General features: G+C 42.9%; 1 protein-coding gene across 4 annotated transcripts in view; it reads left to right on the plus strand.

Moving 5' to 3' along the window:
* Positions 1-19,077, plus strand: part of POLR3A (RNA polymerase III subunit A) — a 70,203-nt gene that overhangs the window by 22,319 nt on the left and 28,807 nt on the right. For all 4 annotated transcript variants that reach the window (XM_049855765.1, XM_049855766.1, XM_049855767.1 and 1 more), the window contains 8 exons: positions 4,918-5,058; positions 9,476-9,545; positions 10,637-10,764; positions 10,951-11,089; positions 12,955-13,119; positions 16,314-16,486; positions 17,758-17,869; positions 18,679-18,797. In XM_049855765.1, coding sequence (XP_049711722.1) covers positions 4,918-5,058; positions 9,476-9,545; positions 10,637-10,764; positions 10,951-11,089; positions 12,955-13,119; positions 16,314-16,486; positions 17,758-17,869; positions 18,679-18,797 — 1,047 coding nt within the window. The remainder of the gene's footprint in view (positions 1-4,917; positions 5,059-9,475; positions 9,546-10,636; positions 10,765-10,950; positions 11,090-12,954; positions 13,120-16,313; positions 16,487-17,757; positions 17,870-18,678; positions 18,798-19,077) is intronic.

Here is a 19,077-nt window from a genome sequence, read left to right on the forward strand (position 1 = left end):
GGCGTATATAGAATATCAAACATAACTAAAAATGCAAACTCCAGAAGATACACTAGATAACTGGGACCTCCTAAAAATTAAATATTCAGGCTCATCAAAAAACTTTTCCAAGAGTATAAAAAGAGAACCTATAGACTGGGGAAACACCTCTGGCAACAGCATATCTGATAAAGGTTTAATGTCTAAAATATATAGAAAACTTCAACAACTCAACAGTGAAAAGACAAACAACTCAGTCACAAAATGGGCAAAGGATATGAACAGACGCTTCACCGAAGAGGACCTTGAGGCAGCCAACAAATGTATGAAGAGATGTAATCGTTAGCCACCCCAAAACCAAAACCAGCCCCCCTGCCGTATTGAGTCCATTCCAACTTACAGCAACCCCATGAAGACCTTAAACCCCATAGGGTTTCCAAAGCTGTAAATCTTTACTGAAGCAGACTGCCACACCTTTCTCCTGTTGAGCCGATGGTGGTTTCAAACCGCGGACGTTTCAGTTAGTAGTTGATCACTTTATCCTCTGCACCTCCAGGGCTCCTTCATTAGCCATTGTTGTTAGGTGCCGTTGAGTGGATTCCAACTCATAGCGACCCCTGTGTACAACAGGACAAGACACTGCCAGTGCTGTACCATCCTCACTGTCATTGCTATGTTTGAGCCCATTGTTGGAGCCACTGTGTCAATCCATCTCACTAAGTGTCTTCCTCTTTTCATTGATCCTCTATCTTACCAAGCATGATGTCCTTCCCCAGGGACTGGCGCCTCCTAATAACATGTCCAAAGTACGTAAGATGAAGTCTCGCCATCCTCACTTCTAAGGAACATTCTGGCTGTACTTCTTCCAAGACAGATTTCTTCGTTCTTCTGGAGCCCGTGGTATATTCAGTTTTTTTCCCAACACCGTAATTCAAAAGCATCAATTCTTCTCTGATCTTCCTTATTCATGGACCAGCTTTCACATGTACCACCAACCTTTCAGTGTAAATAGTGCCTGGATTAGAATGTTAACACTTGTTCATTTTATTTTACTTAACCCTTAAAACTTAGATCTTTCTGTTTAACTAACTGCAGATGATTAAGTATCTAAAAGAAAGTAAAAGGATGATTTGTTTAAAAAGATACGTATGTATATACATCCTACCCAAACCCAGTGCCGTCGAGTCGATTCCGACTCATAGTGACCCTGTAGGACAGAGTAGAGCTGCCCCATAGAGTTTCCAAGGAGCGCCTGGTGGATTCGAACTGCTAACCCTTTGGCTAGCAGCTGTAGCACTAACCACTATGCCACCAGGGTTTCCATGTATATATATGTATGTATATGTATATATACACACACACATACTCACATGTATATGTGTGCATAAACTGAATTAAAATGGGGCAAAAAATAGACCTTTGATTTAATTTAGCATCTTAGCTAAGGAACTAAAATGCTTAAAAGATTTTTTTTTTTTGCAGTGACCCGTCCAGTGAAGACCTTAAACCATATTTTTGTGTGTGATTAATTTTACAACACCAGCAGTTCCTTTTTCTGGAGACTTAAAGTGGAAATGAGATGCAACTTTAATTTGCTGAATAGTCCTAAATTCTCCTAGCTGCAAAGCAGTTCAATCCAGAAACCTTTGCAAACAGTATTTAAGCAGACCCTTAAGGTTTTTCTAAATTCAGTTTTTGAGTAGTTTATGAACACATTACATCAGACTTTTTATTTAAAGGTGGAAATAACGAAGTAGTTTATGCTTAAAGTGTCCCGGTGACTCAGCGGCGAAGCACTCAGCTGCTAACCGAAAGGCTAGAACCCACCAGCCGCTGCATGTGAGGAAGGTACAGCCGTCTACTTCCATAAAGACGACAGCCTTGGAAACCCTGTGGCCACTTCTCTGTCCCAAAGACTTGCTGTGAGTCAGGATCGACACAGCAGCAACTGAGGAGATTTTAGGGGGCTGGCTAATGGCCTTCCTTTTGCGTGGTTTTGGAGCATTTTAAAATAGAAATTTGTTTTTATTTTTTTTTTGAATGTTTAAGTATATACAAGAGCAGCAGAAACAGTATACTGGACTCTTATGTAATGAATAGTTACAGTGAACTCCTCCCATGTTCCTCTCTTCCGTATCCCACAGTTTTCAACATTTTGCTACGTTTGTTTTATTTTTGATCTTTACCTTTTTTCTTTTAGGAACCCAGAGGCCGTGTCTTCACCCGTGTGTATTGAGTTAACATCTATAAGAAAAACACAGATGTTTCCTTACATAACCACAGTGCCAGTATCACACTAAACAAAATTAGCGGTCATTCCTTGGTATCGTCTAGTACTAGGTCCATATTCAAACGTCCCCGATTGTCTCAGAAATCTCTTTCGGCAGCTAGTTTATTCAAATGAACAGCAAAGACTACGTATTACTTTTAGTTGACACGTCTTAAGTCCGTTGATCTAAAACTGTTACCCCTCTCTTTTTAAGTTTCAGCATATTCGCTGGAGGACACAGAGGCCATTTGTCATGGAGAATACTGCACGTTCTCAGTTTGTTATTTACGTGTGGAATTGTCTCTCCCTCTTCTATATCTGTAATCTGGAAAGCAGCTCTGAAGGTGTGATCAGATCCAGGTTCAGCTTTTAGGCACAAATAACTCATACGTGTTACTGGCTCCTTGCTTTGTTTCAAGAGCAAACTTTTAGTTATGCTGAGATGATGAGGGGCTCAGATGCTTTGGCCTGATGCTTTCCTTTTTTTCTAATGGTTTCGTATACTTATGATGATTGCCTATATTATTTTTTGGTAACGGCAAAATGGTGATTTTTTAAGTTACCATTCCTTTCACGTTTACAACCTGGACTTCTGTACTGGAGAATTTCCCTTGTTAACTAGGGCTCTTGGCTTACACAGAGTTCTTTAAGGAAACCAACCAAAATCCAAACCCACTGTCGTCGAGTCGATTCTGACTCGTAGCAACCCTATAGGACAGGGTAGAACTGCCCCATAGAATTTCTAAGGAGCGCCTGGGAGATTCGAACTGCTGACCCCTTGGTTAGCAGCCATAGCACTTAACCCCTACACCACCGGGGTTTCCTCTTTAAGGAGAAGCAGCATAAATGCCCAATTCTTTCCCTTAATCGTCAATTTGGGGAGTAAGATGTTGGTGTAAGTAACTTCCAACTAGTTCGGTTTGATATTTATTTTGTTTTGCCCTTTGCTTTTTCAGTTTTATTACTTTTGTTCAGTGTGGGTTTTTTCTCCCCCTTCTAAATTTTATTTATTTTGTTGTTGAGAATATACACAGCAAAACATCACCAGTTCATTCAGGGGACATCTAAGTCAATTGGCATAATAAAACCTATTAAGAAAACATTCTGCATCCCACTTTGAAGAGTGGTGTCTAGGATCTTAAACGCTAGCAAGCAGCCATCTGAGACGCATCAATTGGTCTCAACCCACCTGGATCAAAGGAGAATGAAGAACACCAAGGACACAAGGTGATTACCAGCCCAAGATACAGAAGGGGCCGCATGAAGCAGTGACTACATCATCCTGAGACCAGAAGAACTAGATGGTGCCCAGCCACAACCAATGACTGCCCTGACAGGGAACACAACAGGGAACCCCTGAGGGAGCAGGAGAGCAGTGGGATGCAGACCCCAAATTTCATAAGACCAGGCTTAATGGTCTGACTGAGACTAGAAGGACCGTGGTGGTCATGGCCCCCAGACCTGTTGGCCCAGGACAGGAACCATTCCCGAAGCCAACTCTTCAGACATGGACTGGACTGGACAATGTGTTGGAGAGGGCTGCTGGTGAGGAGTGAGCTTCTTGGATCAGGTGGACACTTGAGACTATGTTGGCATCTCCTGCCTGGAGGGGAGATGAGAGGATGGAGGGAGTTAGAAGCTAGCGAAAAGGACATGAAAAGAGTGGAGGGAGAGAGTGGGCTGTCTTATTAGGGGGAGAGTAACTGGGAGTGTGTAGCAAGGTGTATATGGGTTTTTGTGTGAGAGACTGACTTGATTTGTAAACTTTCACTTAAAGCACAATAAAAATTATTAAAAAAAAAAAAAATCACCGGTTCACCAGTTTCTGTGTGTACAATTTAATGACATTGATTACATTTTCTGAGTTGTGCAAACATTCTCACCCTCCTTTCCTGTGTTTTTCCTCCCTCATTGACATAAACTCACCGCCTGGAAGGTTCCTATCTAATCTTTTGAGTTGCTGTTGTCAATTTGATCCTCTGTAGATAGTTCTTAAGAGAGCATAATGCTCAAGGCAAACGTTTTTGACTAGCTAAGCTGAACTCTTGTTTGGTTTTAAGAAGGCTACAGGGAACATTTTTGGTTTAAGGTTTAAAAATTATCTCAGGGCAGTAGTTTCAGGGGTTCATCTAACCTCCATGCCTACAGAGAGTCTAGAGTCCATGAGAATTTGAAATTTTGGTCTGCGTTTCCCGCCTTTTGACAGGCTTCTTCTATGGAATCTTTGATCAAAACGTTCAGTAATAGTAGCCAGGCACCGTTCAGTTCTAGTCTCCTGGCAAAGGAGGCAGGTTGTTCGTGAAGGCAGTGAGCTACACGTATTCCATTTCCTCCTCATATTCTATTCAGTGTGTTTTGATCAACTTCTGCCGTTTATTTTTTAGATGTTCAAACTCTGACGTCCTCGGCCCGTGGGAGCCCCTTCACGTTGACTCCCATGTAGAATTGATATTTGCCTCATGGTATTAAAACAAATTTATTTTTTTGGTTTGAGCTAATAAAGCTACTTGCATGAGTCCACAAGTGACAAATATCACTTGACAACTAAAAATTTATTTCCTTAATCTAAAATGTCTCTTTTTCTAGAAAGCCATGTTTTAATATTTCAAAACTGAGAAGTTTTGGATAAATGACTAACTCCTTTTCCCGTGTGGTGTTGTATCTAACAGGCCAGGGTCAAGCCCCACCGGACCTTCAGATTCAACGAGTGTGTCTGTACGCCCTACAACGCAGACTTCGATGGTGATGAAATGAATCTTCATCTTCCTCAAACAGAAGAAGCTAAAGCAGAGGCTCTTGTTCTGATGGGGGTACGTAGGGTGGTGTAGCCCCGTGTCTGTGTTACAGGTCCTTGACGAGAGGGCGGGGAGGAGCGCGTCCTTTTGGAAACTCCACTACAACATGCAGCTCTAGCGCAGCCCTGCTCTTCTGTTCTCAGCCCTACTACTAACCAGCTGTACTGGTTTCTTCCGAGCCTTTGAAGCTTCTCTTTGGAAATTATGGTACATAACTGAGTTAGTGTCTATAAAAGGTCTTATTGGGGGGACTGGGTATTATTTTTCGATCTATAAATATGAATTCCTGAGAAAATATATACAGTTCTGAAAAGATAAGACAACATTATGTCAAGACCCTGGTATTGGGTATCATCGGGGAAGGAATTGTTCCCATAAATAGATTTTCTAGTAGCTGGAGGTTCTTTGAGCACCAGTACATTTTATTTGAACAATCTCAGTGGAAACCTTCCTACCATGTATTTCATGCTTCTTTGTTTTCTCAAAGGACACACTAAACATACTGACTTCGTAATGACTCTTAGCACCGATTTATTTAACAGATGGTTAGGGAGTGCCCATTGTATGCTGCAGGGGTTTAGTGGTGACTGAGGCAGGAGCCTGCTCTAAGGAGCTTACAGTTGAACTCTGAAAGGTTGTACTACACGTGGATGTTGTAATACACGTACGTCCTACATCTACTGTTCTTTTCCGACCGCAGCCATAACACCTGCTGTGTAGGGCTCTTTCCTCCTAAGCTTAATGGCCCTGAACCTTTGAGCTTTTAGAACTTCAGTTTTTTTTCTTTTCCAGTATTCCAGTTTTATCAACCAATATGTCTTATGGTTCTAAGTTTTCCTACCTCCAAAAACAGTTTTTATTCCCTTTCTGGTGTGATGCTTATAATCTATTGTGGGTTAGGGTGTTAGAATTGATTCTAAAATAAGCAGTATTAAGTTCTGCCAGAGAAGGTTCTCTATGTAAAGTTGACGTGGGTTTGGTGGGGGACTGGGAGAAGGGCTGCTTTCGTGGCCCTTGCCTGGGTCCCTCCTGCCTGGAGCTGACAGATATTTTCTGATAAATGAAATGTTTATTGTATCATGTATTTTGTATACATGTTTAAATTTTCTTTTGGGGAGTTTAATACTTCTAAGCAATTCATGTGGCTAGAATAGACTGTGATCCCCAACTTTTAGAACAGTTGATTTGTATTTATTCAGACATTATAGTATAATAACAGGAAATATTTAAATAAGGTAAAGTTCCTACACATCGCAACTTTTCCTTTTTCTTTATCTCCACATCTTTTTATCTGTTTGTTCCTTATCCATGGATTTAGATGGTTGTCAAACCCAAAAACTAAACGCGTTGCCATCGATTCCAACTCGTAGCGACCCTACAGGGCAGAGTAGAACTGCCCTATAGGGCTCCCAAGGAGCAGCTGATGGATTCAGACCTTTTGGTTAGCAGCCAGGCTCTGAACCACTGCGCCACCAGGGCTGCAAAAACAAGGGCTCCTCTGGAATCTGAACCCAGATGGTTGTGGTCATGGTTTATATATCTGCTTTTGTTTTCCATTTTTCTGCTTAACATATTGTAGGCATCCCGTGTTCTAGAGTCTTCGTAATCACTGATTGTGATGGCCTTAACACTTTTTCAGCCAGTTAACACGCCATAATTCATCTACCCTCTGTTACTGAAAATGTAGGTAGCTCTCTTTGTTTTGCTGTGACACAAGGGCCATCTTTATGCATTTGGAGTCTTTTTCTGAATCATTTCATCAGACTCTTCAGCCTTTTAAAATGATTTTGTGAACACTCACTGTGCCTGTTGTGTGCCAAGCACTCTTCTACCACACAGCAATGAATAGGAAAGTCAAAATTCTTGCTTTCATCCCCAATCTAATGTGGGAAGACTGAGAAATAAATATCAAATCTGTCAGGTGGTGATAAGTGCTAGAAGATCAGAATAAAGCAGGGTAAGGAGGAAAGAGAAGGGCGGGATCTTGTTTTATGTGGGACTGTCGTGGGGGGCCACTAGAAAGGTGACATTTGAGCAGCGAGAATGCCAAGGGGAAGAACAATCCAGGCAGAGGAGCAGCAGGCGAAAAGGCTCTGTGGTCTGACCGTACCTGGGATAGCAGAGACCTGGCCTTTTTGCCCCTAAGCCTCTCTATCTGCAGCAGCTGTGATGAGTGCTGTGTTGGGTGTTAACTGGGTGCTGAGAGTACAGAGAGTGGATGATGGGTGGCAGGGGTGACCCATCATAAGGGAGAGTGGGTGCATCCCCACTACCAGAGGGAAATATATCAGTACAGTCACACTTTCTGATGTAATGCTCTCATTTCTGTTAAGCTCTCCTAAAGCAATGATCAGAGATACAAAACTATTTATAATAATAAAACTTTAACCAGAAACCAAACCAGCTATCACTGAGTCAATTCCAAGTCATGGAGACCCCATTTGTGTAAGAGTAGAACTGTGCTTCATAGGGTTTCTGGAAATAACCAGCGTCCATCAGTAAAAAATTGGTTAGATTCAGTTATGATGCATTTGTAAAATGGATTCCTGTGTAGCCCTTAAAAATGATATAATTGTATGCTTATTGGCATGGAATTCTGTTTATGATTTATTTAAAAAGCAGGCTATATGTGTATGATGTGATTCTATTTTGTTTGATAAATAGAGGCTTATATGTTTGTGAAAATAGTTATTACAGAAAGCTGGGAGGGTTATATATGTACTAAAGTCCTAAACAGCCGTTCTTTCTGTTTGATAGTTCCACGCGTAATTTTGTTTTGTGCACTGTTTTTTCCTTTTATGTCTATACTTTTGGATTTCTTTCTATAATGAACTTATTATTTTTAGTATAAAAAGAAGTATGTAAAGTGTTGCTAGTGATAATTGCTCCCAGCCTGCAGCCAGCCAGTTAGACTTCGCCATTGAGGATCCATACTGTAGACAGTTTGTGATAACGTTTCATTGGTTAAAAATGACCGTGATAGTACTTAAAACCACTGCATTGTACACTTAAAAATGGTTAAAATAGTAAATTTTATGTTATATACTTTACCACAATAAAAAAAAAATTTTTTTAATGGCCAGGATAAAACGCTCCAAGGGTGTCGGAGCAGAAGACTCCTTAGACCCCACGTGAACCGTGGCCTCAGTCCCCTGTGAGAACGTTGCTATCTGCTGTAGCGACTCGGCAGTCCTGTCCTTGGTGGAGTGGGGAGGGCTCTAGCCTGGCTGTGTGTCCACATTACCCAGGAGACTTTTCTGAAATACACCTATCTCAGTCCCAAGCACTCTGCTTCCCCCGCAACCCACTCACTCCCTCCTCACAGTCCCTAAACCAGGAGTGAGGGGAGCAGCCAGGAAGTGTGTAAAAAAGAGTCCTGGCAGAACAACACTTCCAACCCCTGGTGAAAGATGACTGCTCTGTGTAGTGGCTCAGAAGAAGGCAGTGACAGGTCTCTGCTTTGAGCACCTGTGTCTCTGGTTGATGAGTCCCAGATACCCCACCAATGCTCACGAGCGACCCCCTCACCATGAGTAGCGCAGGTGCACCCCTAGGCTGAGAATTTTATAACGTTACCTGGCACCCTTTTTCGCCCGGTGTAGGCACTCATTAAATGTTTAATTAAGGAGAGCAACTAGGAGTACATAGCAAGGTGTATATAAATTTTTGTGTGAGACACTGACTTGACTTGTAAAATTTTACTTAAAGCGCAATAAAAAAAAAAAGTAATGAGGAACTGGAGACAGATGGTTTGGATAGCTTCTTTTCCAAGCCTTTCTCTTCCGCCTTGTAAGGGCATGATGTCCTTTGTCAGGCCACATACTCTGATTTGTTGTTTGAAAATATGGCCACCATACTTCAGGACAGTGTCTGAATCCAAAGAATTGAACTGAATTCAAAGATGATTTATGGAGAGGGAGTGGATAGTAGAGATTCTAAGTGCTGTCTGCATTTAAAATTGTAAGCGATAAAGTCTGAAAAAAAAATGTTTAATTCTGTTGTTGAATTTATTGCTGTGAGAGTTCAGTGTCTTAACCGAGATAGTTCTGTCATCGTTGGGAAGAGTGGGATTGGTCGACATCAAAGGGATCACACTGCTGCCCACCACTCACAGAAGTGAATTGTCTTTGGAAAAGTGAATCTATCAGTAACAGTAATGCCTTACGCCTCCAGGGTTCTTTGTATTTCGTTTCAGTTTTAGTAGGAACCTCTGAGGTGATCTTGCTGTTACTGTTTCTCTCATTGACAGTTGAAGGAACTGGGAGCTAGTGACAAAGCTGGGAATAAGACCGTGGCTTCCTTCTCTCAGCTTCATCTTCTTTCTGCTGCCCTTTATTTGTTCCTAACAATTAGAAGTCCCTGTGGTACAGATCTCAGGGACTGCGTGGCACGTCCAGGAATGACTGACCTAGCCTGCCTATTTTTCCCTCAGACTAAAGCAAACCTTGTTACCCCAAGGAATGGGGAACCCCTGATTGCTGCTATTCAGGATTTTCTAACAGGTGAGTTTGTGATGCTCAAAAGGAGACTTCTAACTGTGGAACGCGGCAATTATCGTAATGTTTCGCACGACGCCTTGACCAACTAATTGCTGTGTTTAATTTTATTATTTGTTTACTAAGTTTGGTTGTGAACCTACTTGAGATATTTTTGTTGGTTGGTTATTCATATCTTGAACAAACATTTGTTGAGCATCTGCCATAGACCAGGTATTTTTCTGGGCACTGGAGGTACCTGGCAGAGCAGGAGAGAGGGGGAAGCTTGGGGAGGAAAGAAAAGGGGTCCCTAGTCTCTGGGCATAGTGGTTAAGAGCTGCAGCTACTAACCAAAAGGTTGACTGTTCAGATCCACCAGGCGCTCCTTGGAAACTCTATGGAGCAGTTTTACTCTGTCCTACAGGGTTGCTGTGAGTCAGAATTAACTCAACAGCAACGAGTTTGGTTTGGTTAGTCTCTGTGTAAGGAGCCTTGGTAGTGCAGTGGTTAAGAATTTGGCTGCTAACTGAAAGGTTGGCGGTTCGAGCCCACTAGCCTCTCCACAGGAAAAAGATGTGGTAGTCTGCTTCTGTAAAGATTACAGCCTAGGAAACCCTACGGGGCAGTTCTACTCTGTCCTACAGGGTCAATATGAGTTAGAATTGAATTGACGGCAGTAGGTTCAGTTTGGGGTTTTTTTTGAGATACCAAACCAAAAAACCAGTTGCCGTCATGTTGACTAGGTCTTAAGGTGCTCTCATGTGTATCAGAGTAAAAATATGCCCCTTAGGGTTTTCAGTAGCTGATTTTTCAGAAGTAGATTGCCAGGCCTTTCTTCCGAGATGCCTCCGGGTGGACTCAAACTGCCAACCTTTTGTTTACTAGCTGACCGTGTTAACTGTTTGCACCACCTAGAGACTCCACTGGTGATAACCGCAGTGAGTAAACAAGGTCCCTGTACACCTGGAGCTTAGAGGCTAGTTGGAGGAGAGAGCCAGTAGAACAGCTGCATGTTTAACACACTGCTCTAGTAATATTCCCGGTTTATCTTAAAATGTGTATTGTGGGATTTTCTCAATTTCTTTCCTCTTCTTTGTTTTGTTCTTTAAAATTCTTAGGTGCCTATCTCCTCACTCTTAAAGACACTTTCTTTGACCGAGCCAAGGCTTGCCAAATTATTGCTTCAATATTGGTCGGCAAGGATGAGAAAATCAAAGTCCGCCTTCCACCCCCTACAATATTGAAGGTTGGTGCACTAGCTGTGCACGTACACGCGGATGTGTGAGTGTGTATCCGTGTGGATGTCCAGTGGAGCTAGTATGAACCCTACCAGTTTTGAGTGTGATCGCGGTACAGTCTGGCCTTGCTTGCGTGTGGAGTGTGTGCGACCAGGCCCTCCAGCTGATGCCCTGGCTTCCTTTCACTCCTTTAGCCTGTCACCCTGTGGACTGGAAAGCAGATCTTCAGTGTCATCCTCAGACCTAGCGATGACAATCCAGTGAGGGCCAACCTGCGAACCAAGGGCAAGCAGTACTGTGGCAAAGGGGAAGACCTCTGCGTCAATGATTCCTGTGAGTTGAAGCACCTGAGCTGGGGAGGGGGCGGGGCATGGATGAAGAGCAAATGGCCCGTGATCAGCTTTGAGGATACCTTCACTGGGCAAGCAAAAACTCCCATGTTTCTCAAAGGCCTTCGGCAGGAAGTTTATTCTTCAAGAAACTAGCTGGTGTTTCTCCCCTCAGATGTCATTCATAGTTTCTCTAAAAGGAAGGCTTGTGGGCGCGTGACCCAGTGGTTAGAATTGTCTTCTCTAAATGTGTTTAAGTGACTAGCTTTTGTCAGTTCATGCAATTTTTTATTTTGCGTTTTTTGTTTTGCTGTGAACAAAAGTCTGATTATTGAAAGCATATAGTTTATTTTGTGTCAAAACAGTTTTCTTTGTCTAAAAGTACAACTGACAAATATAACTTAAAAGATCACTGTTTTATGTATTTACTGTGCTTCAGGTGAAAGTTTACAGAGACTACACAAATTGTTCCATGGCATTGGTTGCAATCCCCACAATGTGTTAACAGTCTCCCCCTTTCTACCCTGGGTTCCCCATTTCCATTCATCCAGTTTTCCTGTCCCTTCCTGCCTTCCCATCTTTGCTTTTGGGCAGGTGTTGCCCGTTTGGTCTTGTACACTTGATTGAACTAAGAAGCACATTCCTCAAGTATGTTACTGTTTGTTTTACAGGTCCGTATAATCTTTGGCTGAAAGGTGAACTTCGGGAGTAGCTTCAGTTCTGAGTTAGCAGGGTGTCCAGGGGCCATAGTTTTCAGGGGTTTCTCCAGCCTTTGTCAGACCAGTAAGTCTGGTCTTTTTTGTGAATTTGAATTTTGTTCTACGTTTTTCACCCGCTCTGTGTAGAACTCTCTATTGTGATTCTTGTCAGAGCGGTTGACGGTGGTAGCCAGGCATAAAGACCAGTGTTTTTAACCTGTCTTACCAGGTCAGTGGTTTTTGATAACATGAGGATTAGGTGTAACAGTGACAGATTTAAATCCAGGTTATCTGGGTCATCTAGAATGTGTGATGCCATTTAGCCAGCTGTTTATTATGGGTCCACCCCAAGGTAGGGAGCTTGCACCAGAATGTAAATCTACTAAGTCACTAACATGCTGTTTACTTCAGGTGACTTTTTCTTCTAGCACTCTTTTAAGGCGACTCCACTGATTGACTTCCTGGCATGAGCTACTTATCTCATCCCACACCCCAAGCAGTTCTCAACAGGGTGCTCGTAGGAGCTCTGATTTGGAATGGGCTTTGCTAGCAAGGCCTTAGGAGTAGAAATGGATCTCCAGGGCTCTGAAGAACTGAATTTCAGAGTCTCTCAGAAGGCCAGGAATCCTGCTGTTTCCTAATGAAGAGTAAATATTTTAAAGGACACTGACTTTCCTCACGTTTATAAACAATCCTTTGAAAATTTACTCCTTGGTCTTGAAGATATTTTGGTTTCTTATTTTGGATTGTATTTTATTTCTTTCTAGATGTTAATTTCATTTTGTTATTATTACAGGCTATTCATGATGATGCAGCTGTTAGTTTTCAGAACCTTAGGTAAATAACAGATTGCTTTAAAGAGCACTTTGCTGTATGTGATCTCATCTGATGCTCAAAATATCCCCACGACAAGTTCACAGAAGAGATGAGGGCCAGCTAGCTACAGTGCAGAGTTAGGGCCACAAGTTAATAGCTAGACCTTTCATGCTTTGCAGAAGTTCCTAGGTTTCCCTTTATTCCCTCAAAAAAAAAAAATCATTAAAGAGGATTACTGTCTGCCCTGCTTTCAATATGGGAATGTATTTTCTCCACTGCCCTAAATTCTTTTTGGAATGCGGCAAAGTAATAAATAATTCATTGTTTAAATGCATAACCATTTTTATCCTTCCAGATGTTACTATCCAGAACAGCGAGTTGATGAGTGGCAGCATGGACAAGGGAACATTGGGATCGGGATCCAAGAACAATATTTTCTACATTTTGCTGCGAGACTGGGGGCAGAATGAAGCTGCTGATGCGATGTCGCGGCTTGCCAGGCTGGCTCCCGTCTACCTCTGTAAGTTCCTCGCCATCCTCATTTCATTGCTGTAGTTGTTGGGGTTTTAGGCTGCAGTGTCATTTTGTTTCTTTTAGTGTTTCATTACTCTCCATACCCAACCCCTCTGTACACATACACAGAAGAGGATACGCCAGGCTAAGTTATTTCTGCTTTTCTTAATGAAGTAAACTCTGTACTCACTAGTTGGGTTGCAGATATGAATCTACTTTTCAGTTCTCAGAAATCTGCTAGTAGCTCCTTACTCCCCATTCAGATATGGTTATGGTGCAGAGAAAGGCCCGTTATGCACCCACTGTAGCCCCCTGGACCTTCTGTGATCTGGCTCCACCAGTTCACTCAGCGTTCCCTACTATCCCTACACTAGTCCATTTCCTTTGTTTGCCCATGCTTTGAGAATGCCATGTGTGAAGCACATTTTGTGTGCCTGAAATTGTCTTTTTTTTTTTTTTTTTTTAACTACCCTTATACTTGGTTGACACTTTGGCTGGATATAGAATTCTAGATTGAAAATTACTTTCCCTCAGAATTTTGATGTTATGCTCTGTTCTATTCTAGCTTTCAGAGTTGCTGTTAAAAATCATACTGCCATTCTTATTCCCAAAATTTTCTATTTTAGTTGTTTTTCTTATTCTGGAGGCTTTGAGAATCCTCTTTTTTCTTAGTGTTCTGAAATATCACAATGATACTTTTTTTTTTCCATTCATTGTTCAGGATACTCAGTAGTAAGTTTTTTAAATCTGTAACTATGTATCCTTTGGTTCTGGAAACTTTCTTGTATTATTTCTTTAATGAGTTTCATTTATTGTGTTCCTTCTTTTTAGAATTTCTGTTTCCTTCATATTAGACCTTCTGCATTGATTCTCTAAATTTAACTCTTTTTGGTTTTTTTTCCATTTCTTCCTAACTTCAGGAAGAATTCTTTCACTTTATCTTTCAACTTTTTTTTTTTTTCACTGTTACATATTTAAGGAGCCCTGGTGGGACAACAGTTAAGCACTCATCTGCCAAACCAATCCTAGCCAGCAGCTCCACAGGAGAAAGACCTGACCATGCGCTTCCATAAAGGTCACAGCTGAGAAAACCCTGTGGGGCAGTTCTGCTGTGTCACATGGGGTCGCGATGAGTCAGAATCAACTTGAAGGCACCCAACAACAACATCGTGTATTTAATTTCCAATTGTGTTTTTCATTGTATTCACAGATAGTTGTTCATCTTTTTTTTTTTTTCCACTGTTTTCCTGTTCTTGACCCCTGGATATATATCTTCAGTGATTATTCATGATTTTATTTTATTTGCTCCATGAATTTTCTGTTTCCTTTTACTTTGTTTTCTCCTGTGTATTTTTTTGTCTTATGTCTTTTATGTTAAAGACTTTCCTCAAATATCCAGTGGTTTCTAGCTAAGAGTTAGGCACTAAAATTTAGCTTAACTAGTAAAAATGGCCTGCTTTGAGTATTGTGATCCTTTAGGAACTATCTATGTGGGATCAAATTAACAACAACTTGAAAGATTGGATGGGAACCTCAGTGAGTTTATGTTAATGAAGGAGGAACAACTCAGAAAACGAAGGTGAGAACGGTTGTACAACTTGAATATAATCAACGTCACTATGTTGTACTTGTAAAAACTTGAATTGCTGTATGTTTTACTGTGCATGTTCTCAGCAACAACAAAATAAGACAGTTTAACAAAAGAAAGTAAACTATGCTAGAATTCACAAAAATGATCCAGAAGTCATTTGTTGATTTCAGGCATGTCTTGACAGTGCAGTCCAGAACGGTACATCCTTTTGTGGTATTGTTACTATTACTTTTCCCAGATGCAAAATTAAACCTAGGAAACCATGGCTAGATAAAGGCTCCTTTCATTTAGTCTAAGTACATGTGATCCCAGAGAGTTATTACCCATAAAAATTAGGTAACTTATCATAGTGAAGCCAAATTGCTGTGATCAGAACTTATTTTCGATAGTAAAATTTTTCTTATTGGTGCAGAGTATAACTTATTAAAAACTGATCTGTTTTTAGCCTGAATTCATTTGAGTCACATTGTATCCTAGATAGAACTGGGCAGTCAAACCGTATGTTAACTGCGATTAACTAAGGAATTATAATAAGTTTTGTCTGACGTTCACTAGATTTGCAACCATTTTTGGCATGAAGATTAAAAGACACACACACAAAACACTGATTAGAAATGGAGTCTATTGATACATGAACCTCAGTTTTGATTACGCTGGAAGCCAGCATTTTTATTGAGGGACTACCAAGTATCCCTACTGGTAATGCTTTTCTCTAGGGGTGTGTGGTTTCTCCAGAGACGTCTCTAAAAGAGGGGTAGAGACCTGGCTGCCAGGGTTTTGGGAGCTGGACAGGGGCAGGGGCAGGGGCTAAGGATCCCAGCCATGGAATGTACACACTTAACGCTCAGTGTCCTGGTTTTCATTCACCCCATCTGGCTGGGCCTGGTATCTCCAAATCTAGAGCCTCTCTGATTCCATTTCTTAGGGAATAAACCCCCACCTCCCACAGGAGGAAGGACTTGGGGCCTGTTTCTTAGATGGACTTTCTTTCCACTGGTTTGCCTTGTTGCCAGCATGTGCATCATCTCCAGCATCTGCAGAACCTAGGAATTTAGACTCTGAACCTCCAGGTTTCGGCTAGGCAGGCTCAGTGGTCCACAGACATCCCCTTCCCCGGCCTCCTAGGCCATCACCGCTTATCCATCCACTTCTCTATGTGTATCATGGTTCGGATGATTGGTGGCACTTGGTTTCATCAGAAGTGGAGTTTGTTTCTTGTTCTCTGGCTTTTAGAGTGGAGTCTGAGAAGGGAAGGGGCAGAGAGGCCTCCACTGTGCCGCCTGAGAACCAGAACTCAGATGGCTCCCTCTCTGTGTAGGTGCCAGCTGAGAACCAGAAGTCAGATGGTAGGCTCCCTCTCCATGGAGGCTCCCTCAGGCTACGCTGTTTCACATTATAGTTAGTGGGGAAAATCATTGTGTCACCTAGTCTGGGGAAAGTCAGTGAGTTTTAGTGGTTGTATAGAACTTCCTAGGGGATGATGCGCCAAGTTTCTAATTAATTGAATTATAGAAAATTCTGTGACGGTATAAACTTGCTTCCTACACAATGGGTTTACTGAGTAGTACCCATGGCTCGCTCTCCCGCTCTACCTGCCAATTCTTCTACAGCTAACCGGGGATTTTCCATTGGGATTGGTGACGTCACACCTGGTCAAGGACTGCTAACGGCCAAATACGAGCTGCTGAATGCCGGCTACAAAAAATGTGACGAGTACATCGAGGCCTTAAACACGGGCAAGCTGCAGCAGCAGCCCGGCTGCACAGCTGAGGAGACTCTGGAGGTGAGTGTCTCCTGGTTCCGTTTGGCCACTTCAGGCACCTTGGCTGAAAGGACATCCACCAGCCATGGAGAGAAGGTAGCAGAGGAGAGCGGGAATCAAAGGCAGCCACCGTCATCCCATCTGCCTGGGTGGTGGGTGTTCTTGTTGGTTTGTGAAGGGAGGGGCTTCAACCAGACCTTTTCCCTCTTTCCAGCTTTCCCATTCAAGGTGACAAACCACGGCCAGCTGGTGCTGCTCTTGTCCTGACATCACCTGCTGGCCCCCTCTGTAGCTGGTGCTTAAGTGCTTCTGTTCTTTCTACTTTGTGCATCCTTCCAGTAGACACTGGCACCACAGCTCTTTGGATGGCCTTTGAAAGAGACTCGAATACCTAAGAGGAGGAATTCGTGTTTAATAGTCACATAACCAATCTGCTGCTGGATTAACTGAGAACTCAGCCAGCTTTTGTTAGAGTCAGAGTCATCACTAGCCTCTGAGAGCCCTACTTTCTCTAAAGCCCCCAGTGTCTTCCTGGCTTTCTTCTGCCTTACCCATAGCCTGTGGCTCCGAGCTTTAACTCACCCAGGTATGAAAGAAGGGCTCTTTAAGCAGCAACAACTTTTCTGATTAAATGAGTATTTGGAAGCATGGGAAAAGGTATTCTCCCTGAGATATTCACTATTCCCCGTAATTTCACTGAGTCTTTATTTTAAAAGCTAAGATAAGTGGGTGCTTCTGACTGGCACCTACCTGGGAATTGCTGGAGGCCCCAGCAGCTGTGGTGTCCCAGGCAGCAGTGACTCCTGGCTGATCCAGCCCCTAAGTTGTGAGTCGAGCGTGTAGGCCAGAGTCACCTCATCAGGCAGTTAACGTGGGGAGATTCAAGTGTGTGTGCTTGGCCAGAAAAAAATAGACAAAATGTTATGAAGAAGATGCAAGCAGTTCTCTCGTACAGCCTACGTGTTGTCACTTCTCCACTTTCGCATGTGCACTGTGGTAGAGGGCACTGTACACAAAGCCCTAGACCTTGCTACTTTAGGGGCCATTTAAAGGATTTTTCATGTTCTATGCTGCTGATCAATTTTGCCTTCACAGTGACTTTAGAGCCCTTGTGTAAGATGCAGGGCTTTATGGAGTGGGAATTTTGATCCCCTAAGACTCTGAAACCTGTGTGCATTAGAAATCTAAGATCTTAAATTTTTTCAAAGTTCTCTCAATGACAGATAGAAAATTTGTAACCAGCAGTGCCATTGAGGGCGAGCTGGCATGTGTGTCTTCCTGTCTCTGAGCAGGCCTTGATCCTGAAGGAGCTGTCTGTGATCCGGGACCACGCGGGCAGCGCCTGCCTCCGAGAGCTCGACAAGAGCAACAGCCCCCTCATCATGGCCCTTTGTGGCTCCAAAGGTGAGCTCGCTCCTCGCGGGGCTCCTTCCATCTTACTCTCCCTATGGGCTGGCTGTTTTCATTCGGGAAAATGTAATCATTATTTTATTTATAAGAGCATGTATTTTAAAATAATAGAGAAAGAGACTTAATTATTTGTACTTTAGGAATTTTAACTCGTTTGAAAGAATGTCTGGCAATGTGTATACTGGGTTTCTTTCAGCAGACTTGGTCTTTAAGCAAAATAAATAAGCTAGGGACTTTTTAAGCACGTATTTAGTGACGTGGCAAAACTTGCAGTCCCCTGGGAACTGAAAGCACCAGGCTTCATGATACCGCCCTCAGATCCCACACCTTCAGTGCCTCTTCTGTTTCTGTAAATGCTTTTACAGAATGAAGCCCAGCCTCTCTAGCTTTGCCGCCTTTCACCCCATTACCCTCCTACTTCCTGCTTGTGGGGCGTAGCCTACCCTTTCCTGTCCTGTCCTCTGTCTTTGCTTCCCGCTTTTCCACCTGCTTTGGAATTCCTTCCCCACCTCTCTTTATGTCCAACTCATAATGTTCTCCCGAAGCCCGACCTGATTGCTGCTGCCTTCTAGGAGACTTCCCTGACTTCCCGCTCTCCGTATGCTCCTGAGGGCCTGTAGCCTTTGCTCAGCCTTCACTGTGTTACTGACAGCTCTCTGCATGTCATTCTGGCTCTTTTGTTTCCTACTCCTAGACCGCGCACTTGGTGCTGTGCTGTGACCCTCTTTTGTCCCAGAGCACTGCGTCCCCTCTGTTAATGTCACCTCGGTAAATAAGTGTTCGTTCCTGACCTGTTGCCCCAGGTTCCTTCATCAACATATCACAGATGATTGCCTGTGTGGGCCAGCAGGCCATCAGCGGCTCTCGAGTGCCAGACGGCTTTGAAAACAGGTCCTTGCCTCACTTTGAAAAACACTCCAAGGTAAGCAGTAGTGGATTAGGCAGAACTTTGAAGGCCGAGCAGCAGCAGTTCAAAACAGGGTAATTGAAACGTCTCCTGAAGGGGTGGTGGAAGGGGTGGGGACAGCTTAGGGTTGTTCCCTCTTCAACGCAGACTGAGGACCTCGTTGTTCTCGAAGCCGGAAAATTTGAACTGGTGCTCTCTGACATATTTTCACTGAGAAGCAGAATTTCAGATTGCCATCCAGCCTGCATAAGTAGTCATGTATAGTGCTTGTCTAAACACGTGTAATGTGTGTGCT

This window comes from Elephas maximus, chromosome 16, assembly GCF_024166365.1.
Source record: "Elephas maximus indicus isolate mEleMax1 chromosome 16, mEleMax1 primary haplotype, whole genome shotgun sequence".
Lineage (NCBI taxonomy): Eukaryota > Metazoa > Chordata > Mammalia > Proboscidea > Elephantidae > Elephas > Elephas maximus.